The following is an 18,045-nucleotide window of genomic DNA, read 5'->3' as shown; positions in this document are numbered from 1 at the left end:
AGAAGAGTGCCATTTGCTCTGAATTCTGCATTTGCTCTTTGGAGTTGTATTTCAGCAAAATAGGAAAAACAGGGAACAATGAAGAGTGGAGGCCAAGAAGAGGTTCTTGATTCTGGAGCTGGATCCAAAATGACGGTGTCTGCGCTGCCAAACGAGTGGTCAGAAGAAAATCCGTCCCTGTCCGAGGATGGAGAGCTGTGGGGGTTCACAGAGCTGTGGGATGTAGTGGAAGAAGCCACTGGGGTGCAAGGTGGAGTCCCTGGAATGCTGGAGCTAGTTTCTTCACATGCAAAAAATACCACTTTCAGAGTTGAATTGAGATTGACATATTCATTGCCAAAGTCTGCATCTTTATACTGAAGCCTGAACTGCTTTTCAAGTCCAAAAACAGTCTTTATCTCAAGAACAAGCTGATCCACAGATGCTGGTATCCCTGATATTAGGGTAAGCTTCCTGGCGTCATCTGTGCCAAAGACAACTCTCAGATGGATGGGACTTGACATCTTGACATAAAATAAAAAAAAAACAAAACAAAAAACAGATTAATTCAACAATTTTTCAGATGATTGACAAATGATCATGCAATTATTTGTTACACCCCTACTTCACAAGATTAATGAGAAAGGAAAGTGTCATTATGGACCTACCTTAAACTATAATGTGCCTTTTCAACGTAACCATCCGTCTCACACCTACAGTGTAGTCACAGAGTGGGTAAGCATCGGTCAGGTTTTCAAGATCAACAAGGGCAACCTCTCTATTAGGAGATGTGGTGAGCTCATACGCTCTGAAATGCTCATGATACCATGCACACAGTGTTCTTACAACAAAGCTCAAACTGTTTTCAACAATGCAGATTTGAAGGATTTCTGCAAACCCGGGCAGGCCACCAGTTGAACCATATGGAATTAGCATGCCAATTCTGTAGGACATTCCTTTGATGGTTGCACTTTTGGTTAGAAGTACATCATTCAGCTTGGGGTATTTCTGCCTGAAGCTTGCCACTACTTCCTTGTTCAGTACATCCACAGGAAGTGTGCAAACATTTCCAACTTCCAAAGCAGATTTAAGATGTAATGCGCTAATATGATATGCAATCATTTGCTGATGTTTGGTTGCTAAGGTGAGTGGTATATTCTTGAAACAATTTGTATGACGAGCAACCTGCTTAAAGAAGCTATGTTTTGCCTCAAACCTCATAGTCCACTGCCCTACTAAAGGTCCGAAACATTCAATCATTTGAGGGTAATGTTCAAGAAAGTGATGCTTTGGTAAGAGCTGTGCAGGAAAAAGATCCAAGAATCTATCTCTGTGTTCTATGATTTTAGAGTCCAGGTAGGCAATGGTCTCTTTATTATGAAGAGGGGCAACAGCGAGTTCCACTATTTCTTTTAAGTCAAGCAACATAAGCCAAGCAGGCTCTGCCTCTGGTACCAAGTCACCTATTATAAATGGGAGCAACCTCAACAAATTCCAATTTTCGTGAGCATTACCTCTTATGGACTTTGTAGAGGTGTATGTGCGTGGTATCATATGAGGTTTATTTGTTCTATCTCCCCACTTGTATGGAAAGTTCAGGATTAACTTGTTCAGTGTGTCAAGAGATAGATATTTTTTGGAAATTCATTCACGAATGCAGAGGGCAATCTCAACTGGAACAACACCCTCAAATAAGTCATGAACAATGTCAGGAGGGTAGCCCCGAGTGACATGAAAATGAGAAAGATTTGTAGTAAAAAAACACTCTCTCTTTACTCCACAACAGATTGTTGAGTTCTCTCTTGCAAACTTAATGTGTGCCTCATGTAGGTCTTTTGTTCGAATGTTAAAATGTCCTGACTGAACAGACTTATCTTGAATATCTGATCTCTCACCTGTACAAAACCTGCAGAAGTACGCACCAGAGAAGCTTTCAGTGAATCCTGCTATCCCGTGGGCTCCTAAATTATCTGCAATGACTGAGTGGACTGTGCTTTTCACGAACTCTCCAAGGCCTGCAATAAAAACACCATGTTTCTCTAAAATGACCAAATCTTGTAAAAGGGGCTCTAAAACTTTTTCATACCCATATACCTTTACATTAGCACTCTTGCATAATACTGCTAAGTAGATGGAAGAAAGAGATGAATGAGATCCAGGTGGTAAATTATTCAAAATCCAGTATACACCACAAAGTTTGTGAGTTTTTCTGGATGTACCTAAGGGGTTGCAAACCTCAAAGTCATCCACATATAGTGATATTGATAACTTCAAATCCTTCCCAGACAAAAAACAATTTTCTTTGAAGTAAATTCCATCCCTTATTGATTTATACTGTACTGCACCCAATATATTTTCCTGTGTCTTGTGTGTATGGATTACACTTTCTAAAATGCTGTAGCTGGTACAAACAAAATATGTTCTAACTTTAATATAACTGAGGCAATATTCTGTTCAATAGCTTTGGAAAGATCTTCAATACTGGAAGTATGTGCACCTATATCAGCTTCAGATTCTACATCTGTGTCTGCAGCACAAAAAACATTATCAGTTACAGAATTGTCTGATTCCTGTGACCTAGCAACAACAGTGACAACCTCAGCTTTAAAATCGTTTAAAGTATGGGGATTATGTTTCCTGTTCTTATGGCTATGAAATGTACTGTAGATGTTACTTTTAAAAGCACAACCTTTGAACATGCACGTTACGGTTTCATGTCTCCGTAAATGTTCATTTACATGACTGAAGTAATCTCGTTCATTTGCAAGTTCATGACATGTACACAACTGACATGAAAATACAGATAACTCAGACAGCTTTGAAGATGTGTGGGTTTTGTGGGCACGGTATATATGACTCAAAAGACTGTTCCATAGTCTAAATGTACATGGACAATCAGAATATGGGAAGGGATGCCTGAACCTATTTCCATGATGGCCATGTTTTAGCTTGCAATGTTTAAGCAACTCATATCTACTTACTACTGACTTTCCACACGCCTTACATTCCCATTCACCCATTCACATATTTGACCTAGAAAAGAAAAAAAAAGAAAAACAGTATTAACATATATAACATTTCTGCAGAGAACTGTGGCTTAACTAATAAGGCCTTAACAATACCATATGCACTCACCTAATTTGAGAGGCTGCCCATGCAAAACGCGAGTGCTGTCGACTGTTGATTTGACTCTATGATGATGCGTCCTAAGTAATTGAAAAAATATCACTTTACTTTTTTTTTTTTTTTTTTTTTTTTTTTAATTAGCTGGACAGCACAATGGCACCACAGGATTAACCCTGTGTAGTTAAAATTCAACACTCACTGACAAGAGACCCACCGCCATCCCGACCCCCCACGTAGCAGTAACGTTAGCCTAGCGCTAGCTATTAGATATAGTGCATCGAGTCTCACTTAGTGTGAATGGCAATCCCCGGCCTGGTCTCTGTAGCGACAACACCCGCAGTATTTTAGCAAATAACGCAGCCTGAGCGGGAGTAGTCCAGTCAGTCTCTTACATTTCGGTGAAATGCTTGAATAATCCCATATGGAAAAGATATATAAAAATAATGTAAAGTTTGTATCTGTCTTGTGTGAAACTTGTATGTAATGCATACGAGAAAGAAACCATATATACTATTCATAGAAAAAATGTATAAAATGAAACTTGTATGATTTGTGTTCTTCTAAAAACAATATATGACAATAATTCCACATACAATACCCTTAGAAAAAAATGTAATATCAAACTCATATGAATCATCAGTATCCTTGAAAACACAGGATTTGCTTGTTTTGCCACAAATGAGACATACAACTAAAACACATTACGACGATAAAATTGAAGGGAAAAGTGTGAATTCAGTAAAAGTAGGGTTTTAAAATGTAATAATAAAATTTGGCTAAATTTAGCTTTTTTATTTTTTTCGTTAAGCCAGGCATCATATTCCTAACTATTAAATAAGGCTTTTCCTGTTATTGCATTGGTAATACTGGCTGACATTTAAAGAACAAATACAGTACCAGTCAAAAGTTTGGACACACTTTCCCCTTAGATTTGATGAGACGTGTCCAAAATTTTGACTGGTACTTATCCAATAAGTTTGACAAATAATTAAATAAATATAGCAAATATTCAAAATATCTTTCTAATGTATTCAATATTGATTGAAAAGATAGAAAAGACCATTGATTTCATTCTTGTTAACTATTTTTATTTCTGCACAAAATCTGCAATTACACAAATTCCACATAACTAGAGATGTCGAAAAAAAATTTAGATAAATAAAATTCATTATGCCAGTGCTTTAAAACTGTTTTACCACCAATTTCTTGTTCTTTTGAATTAGCATAAAAATACATACTTCCTAATAACATGCATTGCAAAATGGTTAATTTGTTGCATTGGTAAGAGTTTAGACTGAAATATTTTCTTTTATTAGCTCAGAAACCCAAAATCATTTACTCCACCTTCATATTCAGATTTAATCATTTACAATAATATGTATTCAGTAGCTGACATACAATCCAGCTGGACTGTGGACATTGTATATACATACATGGTCTAACTATCTGAGAAGCATTTATGGCTTTGTGAAAGCCTGTGGGAAAGTGAACAGTTGACATGTAGCTCAGTTGAGTTCTGATAAGAGAACCTCTGGCTAACTTCTGCATTGTGCAATTACCATATTTTCCTATGGCATATAAACACTGATCACCAATGTCAACAAAGTGTGAGACAGCAAAAATACTTCCATCCTTTAAAAGCACAACAGAGTTGTTTCTTTGTTTTGTTTTGCTGTAGGTATGACCATGAACAACGTCTCCATTCACAGCTATTCTCTTGTAGTAACTCACTACAGAGTTTATGGGAACCTCTCTGACTGTGTGGAAAGCAGCTTGGTCACTCAGAGATATTATTCTTACTTTTGGTGGACCAAGGGCAGTCACCTCAGTAAACTTTTTATACTTCTTGACATGCTCGTTTCCATGTCTCATTTCACTGCAGAAATCTTTAACTTCTGCAGGCGCATTCATTAAGAACTGCTTTGCTAAACTGGGGAAAGCACGGGATAACGCCACTCGTTTACATATTTGTTGTGGTACAGCTTGAGTACTTTTTATTTGTTTCAAAAGGTACCCATTGAAATTTTCAAACATAAAGGCTGAGTGAGCCCATAAAGGACCCCACTGCACAACACTTTTACTCAAATGTACCAGTGAATGAACATTGAATGTCATGTGCTCTTTCCCATACAGTGACTGTACACCTCCAACAAAGTACACTAATGCCTCATGTGCATGGTCTATCAGTTCAGTAGTTAATTCAGAACCCAAGAGAATGCATATGCCCTCTGCCAGTAATGCCCAATGAGAGTGATACTTCTGTGGAAGTATGCCTTTCAGAACTGGCAAGCTATAGTACAAAAGCCAATGCTGCCACTCGTGTGAGCTTTCCAGAATTTACGTTCTGTTAAAGATCTTGGAACACGAGCAATAATACCTGGAGGTTTAATAGACAAGAGGTGTTTGTCTATGCTTGCCATTTGTGAACCAATATACCATGGCTCAGAAGTGTTTTTAGAGTCTATCCATAAAGCTGCCATGTATCTGCACACACCAAGCAGTACACAGTGCATGTAGTCAGGGACCATCCCATTGATAAGATCAAACACTGGTAAATCTGCAAGAGGAGATGTGCCCTTTATGCCTAATATAGCCTTCCCTTCTCTTGCAGCTATTTGTCCTATTTCTACTGTGGTTTTATGATTTCTGTCACTTGGCTTTTCATCAGGACACGTGTAAACCCTTGTGTTTCCTTTTCCTTTTCTTGTTTGCATTCCCGGGTGAAGGCAAATTCCGCAGCCATACTCACCATTAAACTGCTTAAAATTCTGCAGCAATGGCCTTGCTACTGCATCACACACACAGCACAATGCGTGCACTTTTACATGTCTCAATGACAGATCACTAGGATCTTGCCACTCAAAACCAGCTTGAGAAAGATTTGCACACTCCTCAACAAATGGTTTAAAGAAGCAGGACATGTCTGGCTTTTTGGATCCAAACCATAAAGAACATAAAAGTATATGTTTATCTCTACTCTCAGGTGGTATCTCGTTAACACAACACAATATTGGCCAAATACTAAATCTGGAGGACTGAAAAACTGGTACACCATCACAGTTGAATGTGAGTGATAGAAAATCCTCTTCACTGTTAGCCTTTATGGTCTGGTACAAGCTGCCATCACACATGTCATTTATTACATGCCTCCAACTGGCATCAGCACAAAAACATAGATCATGCATACCGTGGTTTTCAAGAATATCTTTCAGCTGATCTTTTAATGGTATACTAATAAAAAAACTACCTTCCTCCAAACTGGCTTTCACAGTTGTGAATAAGGAACATGAGACACATGTAAGTGTTTCTTCTAAAGATTGTGAGGAACCAATGTACTTAGTACAAACTCTACAGTAGTGATGTCGTCCAAACTGCTCTGTAATATCAGCTAATGGTTTTTCCAGAAAATACTTGCTTGTCGGAACTGCAGTAGTCCCACCAGAATGTAACTTGAGCAGTTTCAGCAGGTCCTCCAATAATACACCTGTAGTGTTGTGTCTCAATGCAAATGAGAGAATTGAGATGATGCTTTCCTCCTCTGTTAGTCCATTGGAGGAGTGGACATCACCTCCTTCTTGAGGGAAATTCTCCTAAATGGTTGAAATAGTACTCGGTTATAATTGAGCAGGTTTCACTTGTTTTCAATTGTAACCTTTTTCTCAGACTGCGCCTGACATCGAGCATAAACAGAAGTCATAGCTAAGCTTGTTAGGTTTGTCTATTGATGAATGAATCAATGTTAACATTGTAATCAACTTTAAGTCTCACCTGTACCACTGTGAAAGGTTCAGTTCTTTGCTCCTGTCTTTGGGTGGCAACTTCAATGTAATCCTGAGGAAACAAACGATCCACTTATTAAAAAGAAGTAGAAAAACGGAGGGGGAGCAGATTATGTGACGCTGCAGTTTGGTCTTACCTGTGGAACTCTGAAAGGTTGTGCTCTCTGTTCTATCTGACTATTATCTTCCACGCTTTCCTAAGAATGACATAAAAGAACAACAGATAGTTAATCTAATTTCCCTGTAAGAGTGACGAACAGAAGTAGAGTTTTGTCTGTACTTTTGTCTTACCCATGGCACTGTGCGAGAATCTGCTCTCTGCTCATCTCTCTGGGTGGTATCTTCACTTTCCTGAGAGAAACAAGTCAATATCTGAATAGATAAAAGAATTAAAGATGGGACTGATATGATCCTATATAGGTATTGGGTCAGACGCTAACATAATTCACATTTCTGAATGGTCAACTGTGCTTCTCATTTCTACATGTGATGGAGTTGTGTAGAAGAGACTTGGTATGCACAGAATAACATGAGAATAAAAGTAAGACGCAAAATTATGGCCTGGTTGTGTGTTTTTTAAAGCCAGTAGTAGGACACAGAAAGAGAAAGAGAATGAGAGACAGAAATGGGTGTGGCTTTTAAAATAATGTAGTTTTGGCTTACCTGTGGAACTCTAAGAGTTTCTGCTCTCAATTCTTCTCTCTTGCCATCATCTACATCACTTCCCTTAAAAAGATTAAAATGAACTTGTTATTAGACAGATTTCACACAGCTCCCCCGAAAACAATTAAAATGCAGTTTTCCTTTTAAAAGTTGTTTTTTTCTCAACTAAACAAAAAGGTAGAGCTTAGCTTATACGTTTAAAAAAAATTACATTTTCTCCTTCTATTCGTCATTTTACAGTTACATAAGTAATGTTTCAGATCACTTTCACTGCAGAAACATTATGAAGTCCAGTCTTGGATCTCAAATAGTTGAGATTTCCTCCATAACTAACGTACACAGAATGCACCATTCAAGTGGCAAACATAATACAATATGTTGCATGCAATACCATGTTAATATGGTAATATGCGCCAATTCACAATTCAAAATACACAATGATAAACGTGTATGGAATTTCATTCACTTAACATTTTAGCCCACATTTGGTACACATATTACACAATAACTGAAGCCAAAGTCAAGGTTATGTGTACCAAATTAGTGATTTCATGTTCCATTTTTAACATCATTGTGCAATTCCATACACTTAATATTAAATAAATTACACTTACGTGTTGCGTGGTGTGCTTCCCGATGTCAGTCAAAGCTCTGTTGATTTTTCTAATAAAGCAATGGAGAGGAACTGCTAGTAACTTTAAAAACAATGACATAACTTATGAGTTGCACAGCATGAGCGGGCATACCTTTTTTTCCATCTGGTCAAAGTACGTGTGGGAACGTTTTTTCCGCAGCCAGTCTCTTTCAGTTGTGTCAGATGTAACGAGTTTTCTTTTCGGCATTTCTGTCTCTAAAGTTACATTCGTCAGTTCAACCGTCGGTTTACTCAATAATCTCTGGAAAAGTTATGCTAGCGCTAAAAACAGAAACAGTACTGGCGTAGCCTATGAAGCTAAACGTTTGATTTAAGCTCTAAGGGCGATGATTGGTTAAGCGCTGGGTCAAATATCGGGATACGCCAATCAAAGATAAAGTGGGCAGGCTACCTAGCAGCTATCAACGCGAGGGTAACGGATGAATTGCGAGATTTAACTAAGAGCGGCAAGTTGGTCGGTTAATCTCGTCTTTACCATGGATCTGCGACTCCCAAGGATGGAAACTATGCAGACGAAAGGACCTAACGTTCGAGGTAAGTACATTTAAGTTTACTAATTTTGAGGATTTAGTTACAGGTTCGGCATAGATGGTTTGCTAAAACTGGTTAGCTGAATGCTTAAAGGAGTAAAAAATAAATAAATAAATAAAATCAGAAAATTCTCACTTGACAGAATTACGCAAATAAAGTTGCACTAGCTGGAATTTTTTTCTAATGTCCTGCATGTAAAATAGAATAGATTTGTGTGAGAAAAGCAATGATTAGCATAAATAGCACGACAGGTGTCATATATCAGTAAAGTTTTCTTTTTATTTCAAAAAAAATTTCTCAATCTCTTCAGAACACAAGGAGAGGAAATTTGCAGTGGTGCGGTGGAGTGAAGGCGAGGATTCTGGAAAGTTAAGTGAAGTTAAAACTGATAATATAAGGGGTTATGATGACTTCAAGATGGACCAGCATGGGAATCCCATTTCCACCTATTCAGCCGTTATCGAATGGCGCCATGGGAAGAGACAAAGAGGAGGGTGGCCTCATTACAGGGGCACTGTTGTTTTTGTCTGCGGTAAGTTGTTACTATGGTTTTAATTGACAATTGTGCTCTCTTTACTTGAAAATAGTTCTTTAAGAATAAGTTCAATTTAGCCTGTTTAAACTCATGTGCTTACTTGCCTTGCCAGGTGGTTGAAGACTTTATTACATGATTATTGCTTAATTTGAAATGTTGAAACAGTTTTCCCACCATTTTTTATCACAAATAAGCGACTGCTATAGAAAAATCAAATCACACTTTATTTATAAAGCAACTTTCCTGCCACAGGCAACACAAAGTGTTTTACATGATTAAAAACATGTATGCATATTAAAAACAAAACAAAGTGAAAATACATAATAATAGAAACACTCACCAAAATATTTCACACAGCTGTCTCGAACTGAATGTTATTATAAAATACTAAAAGTGATGAGCATCTGGCCTGATGTTGCTTTGAGGAAACAATATCAGTGTCATGGGGATCCATCCACACCAGGGGCCAGTCCACCTGTGTCTAACAGCGGCGACCACCCCCATCTGGACAGACCGGGGCCCACACCACAGCCAAAAGGCCACAGTGCAAGGCCCAAGCCACCCCGATAGGTGCAATAACCACGACAGCAGCCCCCAGACTGAGCAGGCAAAACCCCCAGCGTGGAGGATCCTCAAGAGGAAAATACTGGAGTTAAAATTAAAATTAAACAGCCTTAAGAAACAATAACAGCTAAGAATTAATGAGTGAATAAGTAAATGAATAAATAAATAATAAGTAGTACAGTTGAGTAAAATAAGAATAAAGTAACGTGAAATAAAATTATGTAAAATAAATTAAGATCAAATAAAATTTAGTTAAAAGCTAAGCTAAAAAGGTAGACCTTAAGCCTCTTTTTAAAAACATTGTTATTGTTATGATGTAATTTTTATGTAATTGTAAGATTGTAATTATGTCTCTTTGTTTGTATTCCTCTTTTTTCTCTAGCTACTCGTTTTGAGGCAGCTTGTAAACTTAATGCACTGCTGAAGGAAAATGAACTATCAGATCTGACCAAGAGGGAATCAGTCTACTCTAAAAACAATCAGGATGAGTCGGATGACTCGGATCCAAATGAGACTCAGATTCTGTCGCAACCGTTGCGAGTCAAGGTGACATTGGTTTACCATGTTTTTCTGTTGTTATCATGTTTAAGTGGTTGACACTATTGTATTATAGCTTTTACTTTTTAGAATTGAAGAAAATACATGAAGATTGTTTATACTAGCTGTGTCCCAAAGCATTGGCTGAAGCCCTCAAAGGATCCAGCCAACAAAGTTTGCAAAAAAATAAACTGATTTTTATTTATTTTTTTTATTTTTTTTAACTGCATTCAAGGAAGTCTAACATCAGGAACAGGCTTAGTTGCACCTCTTTATTGTATGTGGCTGACAAATCAGCTCTTCAAACTAGACTACACTTTGAGGGCAAAGCTTTACACTTTAGATTCTAAACTCCACTTACAGCTTTGTCTTTGTTTTTCATATCAGTTTTTCTTATTTCTCCCTCTCTTTCCATATGTCCAGAAATCAAAGGCTCACACAGGGAAAGACCCTGCAGAGGAATTTCTTGCCATGTACAGTCATTCACCACCTTCAGTCCCTCAGTGTGATAAAAGTCCAAGAAAGACAGTGGTTGATCTAAAGCGAGAGATCCAAGACCTGAAAGAAGAGAATGCTAAACTGAGGGATCTGCTTGTCCAAGGTAGCACTTGCTACCACTCTTAACAATTAAACAGCCAATATACTTTAAAAAGTCACCTTTGCCTGTGTTTAAACAATTAGGGTAACAATTTTTCATTTCTGATTTACCCTGTATAGATGTGCCAGAACTCATGAAGACGATGAAAAATGTGATTCATTTGGCTGAACCTAAGAGATCCAGTTTGCAGCTCCTCCAAAGTTCTCCGCAGTCCAGGCCAGGTTCATCATCTGATGATTCACTGCTGCCCTTTCCCAAAGCTACTCCATCCTTCTCCACATCAGAGTCTGTCATTGCATCATCAAAGGAGTCCCAGTCATCCAAGGTAAATAATTTTTAAAGAATAAATAAATAAACTGCATACATTGGATTTACTGTTTATCAGGACAAATTCTAATACAGTACCAGTCAAAGGTTTGGACACATTTTCCCATTTGATTTAATGAGAAAATGTGTCTAAACTTTTGACTGGTTCTGTATTTATTAATGTGGCAGATCTAATTTGTTTCTATGCGCTGAAGCCCAACTACTGAACTTTGACAGATGTTATTAGAACCCCCCAAAGGTTTGCTTATCCAGCATCATCTTCATCCTGTCTCTTTTCTGAGATCAATCCAGCCAGGATATGTCAGTTTGATGTTGACTTGTATTATCTTTTTCCCCTTCTTTTTCTGACAATGTCCTCTTGGGTGTCTTAGCTGAATTATCCATGGTGTGTGTTCAAAACTGTGTTGATATCAGCTTGTGCAGTGCGACATAGTGATGTCACATTTTAGCACAGGTCACAAGCAATGCACCAGGATGTTGCTTCAGGGCAACATTGGCTTCAGGAATATACATAAATGTCACTGTGCTGTCAAAAATTAGTCAGAAACTGAGTTTTAGGTTTGGAAAGTTTTTTAGTGTTGCTTTATGTCTCTGATGCTGATCAAATTGTACATATCAGTGTCCTAAATGTTTACCATGTCTTTGAACAGGTGGAGATCCATCCTGGGACTGGAGTCATGATAGAGAAATTGGCATGGGCCTATGCTTGTAATGCAAGTTCAGCTACAGTATTTGTGAGGCATCTGCTCACAGCAGTCTTCCCTACGAAGATACTGCTTGTGAGCAATCTTCGGGGGGGAAAACGAGGCAGAGGAGATGCACGTTTACCTCTGGATAAGAATAAACTGGATGCCATCTACAGTAAGTTTTTAACCTAATATGGCATGTGTTTAGGCAATAGTCCATACTTTTTTGTATTTACTGATTACAGACAAAAGACAAATAAAAAATTACTCATATATTATACCAGTATCTCATGGTGCCAGACTTTAGTGTTAACTTGTGTTGAATTCTCTGAAAAATGTATGGCGAACATATCTACTTGATGTTTCTACATTGTAATATTGTTAGTGAAAAAATGCCTCTGCCAAATGCAGGAACCTAATTTAGAGATCAAATAAAATTTAATTTTATAGTACATTTAAAAAACAACCAAAGTTGGGCTTAACAATTATCAGAAGCTAAAGAAAAGCAATAAAATTGGAGTACTGTCTAATCTTTTTATTATATACTGTATTATGCCCTGGTATATTATTGGTCTTCTCATAATATGCTATCATTGGCTACAGATTTCTTTGTTGTTTCAGTACCTCTGGGATGTATTTTGTTTGTTCAGCAGCAAATGAACAAATTTAGGGTAATATGTATATTGTAGTATGAAGTATATTTTTGCATTGGATACAGTCATTTCTTCATCAACGGTTGCACTATTATTGTTATATTTAGAATACTTATACTCTGATCCCCCACCTTATTTTTGTACATATATAGGTGCAACTCTTGAGAGGTGGCCTGGGACCCAACCCTCCAGCATTGGTACCACAATCAATGCCAAGATCACAGAGCTCCTAGCCAAAAGTAAAAATGTTTCTGTTACAGAGTCCCCTTAAACTGAGCTTTAATGTCTTGTTTGGCACATATTGTATTATTGTTATGATATGTCATGCCAGGTTTATTCTACTCTAGAGGAACTGTTGTAAGTGGGTAGGTTTTATCCCACCCTGTTTTTGCCTAAGTTCAAACCTAAGCAGAAAAAACTATCCATGTTTAGATTTCTCTTTTACTAAAAGAGCTGGGGTAAGGTTAAATATTTTGATCTAATATCAGTGTTTCATGTTAATATTAGTTCATTCTAAATAAAAATTAATTGAATTTAAAATTTGCCCAGTATTCATGTCGTTTTATCAGTATTACAGATTTGGAAAGACAGCATTTATAAACTGCAGCCCTGTAAATGTCATGTTAGACAGTAATTGTTCTGTTAGCTGACCAGACAGTCTGTGCATTGTTAGTTTATAACTCACTTTGATCCAGTTTTAGTAGTACAGGGACAAATGGAAGTTTTGTCATGTTCATTAATTTGTTTAAGATATTAACTTGGGTCTGTATAAAAATTATTAATTAAATGCATGTTTTTTATAATTTGAGATTTAGGAATTCTTACAGGACAAATATAAAAAACATAGTTTACCATTATATTGTTTTGCCTTCACCTGCAGATAAAAAGCATATGTAATGGTATATATTCCTATACATTTTTATTAGATGACATATAATATACTTATAGAAAGCATATAAAAAGGGATAATGGCCCTGCAAACTACATTTACAATTTATACAAAAAAACTATATTTAAAAACATTTGTTGATATATGTAAAGCATATGTCTTTATGACAGACATATATTAAAAAATTGCAGAAATTATATGGAACAACTATGAAATTTATACTTTGACATATATGTTCCTTATATACCACATACATAGTTTGCACATGATCCTTATGTGATCCTTTTTATTATCATGTATGAAAGAAATGCAAAAGTGGCCACTTTCAGGAGTAAATCATATAAGACTTATATGATCCACAATACATGAAGCCAACTACATGTGACATAAATTTTTTATGAGTTTTTTATATTTCTTTTCCATATGGGATAGGCTCGGAACGGTGCTGCTAGCTGGCGCTATAAGCAAACGTCACCAGCCTCTCAAAATTATATATGTCAAAACTATCTTCGTGAACGTTGATATACTTAAACTTCAATATATCTTCAAAAAAGCATTTTACTACCCAAGACGTAGTATAATGTTAATAATTAGGCTTACCTTGAAACTTTAACGTGACATTTGTCCCCCTTAGTCAGCAAGAAGCAATGCAAAATCCTCAACTCCAACTCTGTCGGTGCAGAAAGTGACTCAAACTCATAGGTAACGGTTGATGACAACGTCACATGAATGTGACAGACTTGCACACGCCCACTGCGTTAGTAGAGCCAGACTGTTAGGTGATCAAATAAAATAATCTTTACTCGATGTATTTACATTACCTTTGCAATAAGTATATTTACATAATGTTTATTTATATGGGACAAATAAAATTGTAATTTAACACATTTCAGTTACATTTTACTTGAAAATATTGTTTCATGTTTATGAAGGCCAAGAATAATTTTTTTGAGTGTACTCTGTGGTAGAATTTTGCACTCTCTGGTGACTCCTGGTGATTCCTGGATCACCTGATAAGGTAGTTTCCTCATAGATTTCCACTAAACTTATAAAACAGTTGCAAACCAGGAAGTAGCAAATACAAAAACAGATATGATGTGGCAGATGGTCAATAATAGCAGCAGGCAGGTTAATATTAACCAGAACTCTGAAGACTTTGACAAGCTGCGTTTAAGGTTTATTTTTCTGTCCTGCAGTTTGAGTCTGACACAAAAGTAGCAATGTCAAATTTTGAAGCATGATCTCCTGAAAGAGCTGTATGAGGGTAAAACATGTTCATATGTTAATAGTTGTTCTTAGATTTATTTTCCTTATTCCTCCACAGGACTTATGAATAAGTGAAATAACAGGCATTTAGATATAGATACATTTAGATAAGATCAAATGGAGGGTTAGAAATAAACAGGTAATCATAAAAACATAAAGCGGGATCCCATTAACCAGAGATCAATGTTGCCAGTTTGAAGTTCGTTTTAATTAGTTTCAGATAGGCTTAAGTTTAATCGTGCAATTTCATAACGTAATCTCAAGACTCTGTTAAAGATTAAGTCTAATCCAGTTCATTGTAGTCCATATTATAATCCTATTAATTCCATCCAATCTGCATGTTCCACAGTAGCACAGTTCATTATAACTGTGTTCATATGAGCCAACTGATAATAATGAATAATAGTTTAGCCAGGAAAATCAACGGATTGCATCAAATCTTATCTTTTGATTTGCTGTGTGGGATGGCAGCAACACTGAAAAGAAAAAAAAAACCTTCTACAGAAAGCCTCCAACAGAACCAGACTCAGGAAGGACAACTGTCTTCCTTCACCAGTTTGGATGGAAGACATGGCAGAGAGGTCAACAAGCAGCAGAACTCTAAGCCAGGGATATTTACTATATCTACATCCCTTAGAAGAAAGTCTGTCTATCCTCTGTTTATAAAGGTTTTATGTTTTTCTTTATTTTAAAACCTAAAGGTGGAAATAAAAACATGGTTCTTCAAAAATAACAAATATCCTATGGTGGCTCTTCATTAAATATATATCTGTTAAGTTGCCTTTTTTAAAAGTCTCGTAACATTTGCGTCTCTAAAGGATTTTTATGTAGTCTGTTGAGGGAAAAATGGCTCTTTGGATTGGAAAGGCTGCAGACCCCTTCACTAAACACATAAACAGATTTAGCAGCAGTTTTCTCTTTAAACACCAACAGTTAAAATATTTCTTCATATATATTTATAAAATCAAATATTTATGAGAAAGAAGGATGAAATGTTCAGGATTTACTAACTAAAAGGTAAAAAGTCAGCAGGATGGATTTAAAGCTGTGAAGCTGCTTCCTTCTAAACACAGAAGGAACAATATGTGATGAATATCAGCATCAGGTGAACAGACAGAAAGCAGGATTAGAATCTCGCAGCTTCTAGATGGTGAGGAGAGAGAAATATTCACAATATGCACAATAACTTCCATCCATACACCTTCAGTGTTTCATTATCCAGGTTTCTAGCCTATAAATTCTCTAAATCTGCATTCTTAGCTTGACTGTATTTGATTCACCTGCAGCCTCCGCTACCGGGATTTAAGGAGTTAACGTCTCATTTCCGGGTGTAGCGTCAGATGTATAAACATGTGTGGTATCCACAGAAAGTCCAGAATCTCAGCTACCAGCTCAGCAAAACCATTTCTGTGTCCACCAAACACAGTTAAGACAACAAATAATTCAAAGACCAGCTACATAAAGTCCAAACACACATGTAAACACACTACTGAAAGCTCACATCTCACAGATTACACAGCTGGAAGTTTCATCTCGCTATGACCAAGATTCACCGAACCAGAGGCAGAAGAAGGCCCGCTTTATGCTGCACGTTTGTAAAAGTCAGAAAGCATGCCTTACCTTTGCTGTCTTGCATAAATTAAAGCCGTATTTACTTGATTTACACAATGTTGTATCCATCTGCATGGGTTTAGACAAAGACAAAGTCGGTTCTTCTTTTTCTTTCTTAAGTTCCAGACAGAAAACGCCTCTTCATTTTAATTAACCCGCTCTCTCCTGATTACATCAGACACACCGCTGCAGCAGGAAAGGGAGACATGAACGCCATATTTCTGTCATCAAAGCTAGCGGCTGGCCAGAAAAAAAAAAAACAAAACATTAACACGCGATTAAAAATATTAACGGCGATAATGAAGCACTGCGTTAATGCGCGATTTATGCGTTAATGTGCCCAGCACTAAAGAAAATATTAAAAATTGTAAATTTTTTCTCATGAACTTAAGGTGAATGCATATTCCATGGTTTGCTGTTCTGACTAAATAGACAGGATGAATAAAAGGGAAAAAGCACAGGTGAACTGATCTCTTGTGTTGCTGGAAATTTGTAGCAAATACTACAAAAAGTTGTGCCCAAAGTTTGGTATGGTGATGAGAATGCATTGTTTTTATTGCTTTGTTTTACTATTATTAGCGTGTTTTTATAATGGTTTTACCATTAAGGAATGACAGGTGTTTCAAGCACTGGCCCATGATTGGAAAATGGCAACATGTCATGATGAATAGTAAAAATGACTCATTTTACTATTTTTCTTTCCAATAAAACTTTTCTTTTCTAATGGCCCTACTTGGTGGAGGTCTGATATAGAATTTAAACAAAAGCTAAATGTCACCACTGTTCGTTTTAAGGCTGTTTTGACCTCTGGTTTAGTTGATCGCTATCGTCAGCAGGTTTTTTTTTTTTTTTTTTTTTGCTCTATTTTTACTGCAGATACATTAAAATGTGCCTTTCTCTGCCTGTGGTAGTGTTGTGCTGATTACAACTGCTGGCAATATATAATGGGACCACATAAGTGGGCGGTGTGGCTCAGTGGGTAGAGTGATCGTCTTGTAGCCCAAGAGTTGCCGGTTGGATTCTAACTAAGCCTGCTTTAGTTCTGACCCAACATTTTACTGATTACTTCAAACTAATTAACCTGTTCAGGAAGATTTACAATGGGAATCAGATAATAAATAAATAAAATGTTGTTATTACAGGTATCTTTGTTGCACCTGTCCCTGGCATCTACTACTTCACTTTCTTTTATCATGCTGGAGGTGAACATCGTGTGTCTCTGGCCCTCATGAACAACAACCAGGGTGTTGTGACAGCCTATGACCACCAGACTAGACCAGACCACTTTGACACGGTCAGCCATCATATCCTGTTCTCCTCACTCTCGGAGCTTGGCATCTCAGGATCTGTCCTCTCGAGGTTTTTGTCCTACCTCAAAAGAAGATCCTTCTGTGAGTATCTTGGTATGGAGGAGTGTCCAGATCACATGGGCTGACAACAAGGGTGCCTCGGCTCGTTGCTTGGCCCTCTTCTCTTTTCACTATACACCTCCTCACTCAGTGCCGTCATTAGTTCTCATGGCTTCTTCTACCACTGCTATGCAGATGACACTCAGCTTTTACTTTCCTTCCCACCTGACAACACAACCATGTGAATATCAGCATGCCTTGGTGATATCTCCGCATGGATGAAGCCAGTCCTTCCTT

General features: G+C 37.2%; 1 protein-coding gene and 1 long non-coding RNA gene across 2 annotated transcripts; one reads left to right on the top strand and one right to left on the bottom strand.

The window, feature by feature from the left end:
• Window positions 1–6,645: 6,645 nt before the first annotated feature.
• LOC121640733 lies at window positions 6,646–7,199 on the bottom strand. The gene is made up of 4 exons (XR_006010560.1): window positions 7,176–7,199; window positions 7,022–7,081; window positions 6,874–6,936; window positions 6,646–6,695 (listed from the first exon to the last, which is right to left on the bottom strand). It is a non-coding gene; the product is annotated as an uncharacterized LOC121640733 (long non-coding RNA).
• A 1,500-nt stretch (window positions 7,200–8,699) lies between these two features.
• On the top strand, window positions 8,700–11,500 carry LOC121639298. Its single transcript, XM_041984460.1, has 6 exons — window positions 8,700–8,736; window positions 9,044–9,265; window positions 10,215–10,378; window positions 10,793–10,970; window positions 11,087–11,292; window positions 11,489–11,500. Exons 1-6 carry the CDS (start codon window positions 8,700–8,702, stop codon window positions 11,498–11,500), a joined length of 819 nt encoding a protein of 272 aa, XP_041840394.1.
• Window positions 11,501–18,045: the final 6,545 nt, after the last annotated feature.

The sequence above is a fragment of the Melanotaenia boesemani genome, chromosome 5 (assembly GCF_017639745.1).
Source record: "Melanotaenia boesemani isolate fMelBoe1 chromosome 5, fMelBoe1.pri, whole genome shotgun sequence".
NCBI lineage: Eukaryota > Metazoa > Chordata > Actinopteri > Atheriniformes > Melanotaeniidae > Melanotaenia > Melanotaenia boesemani.
This window is presented reverse-complemented; position numbering and strand designations above follow the sequence as displayed.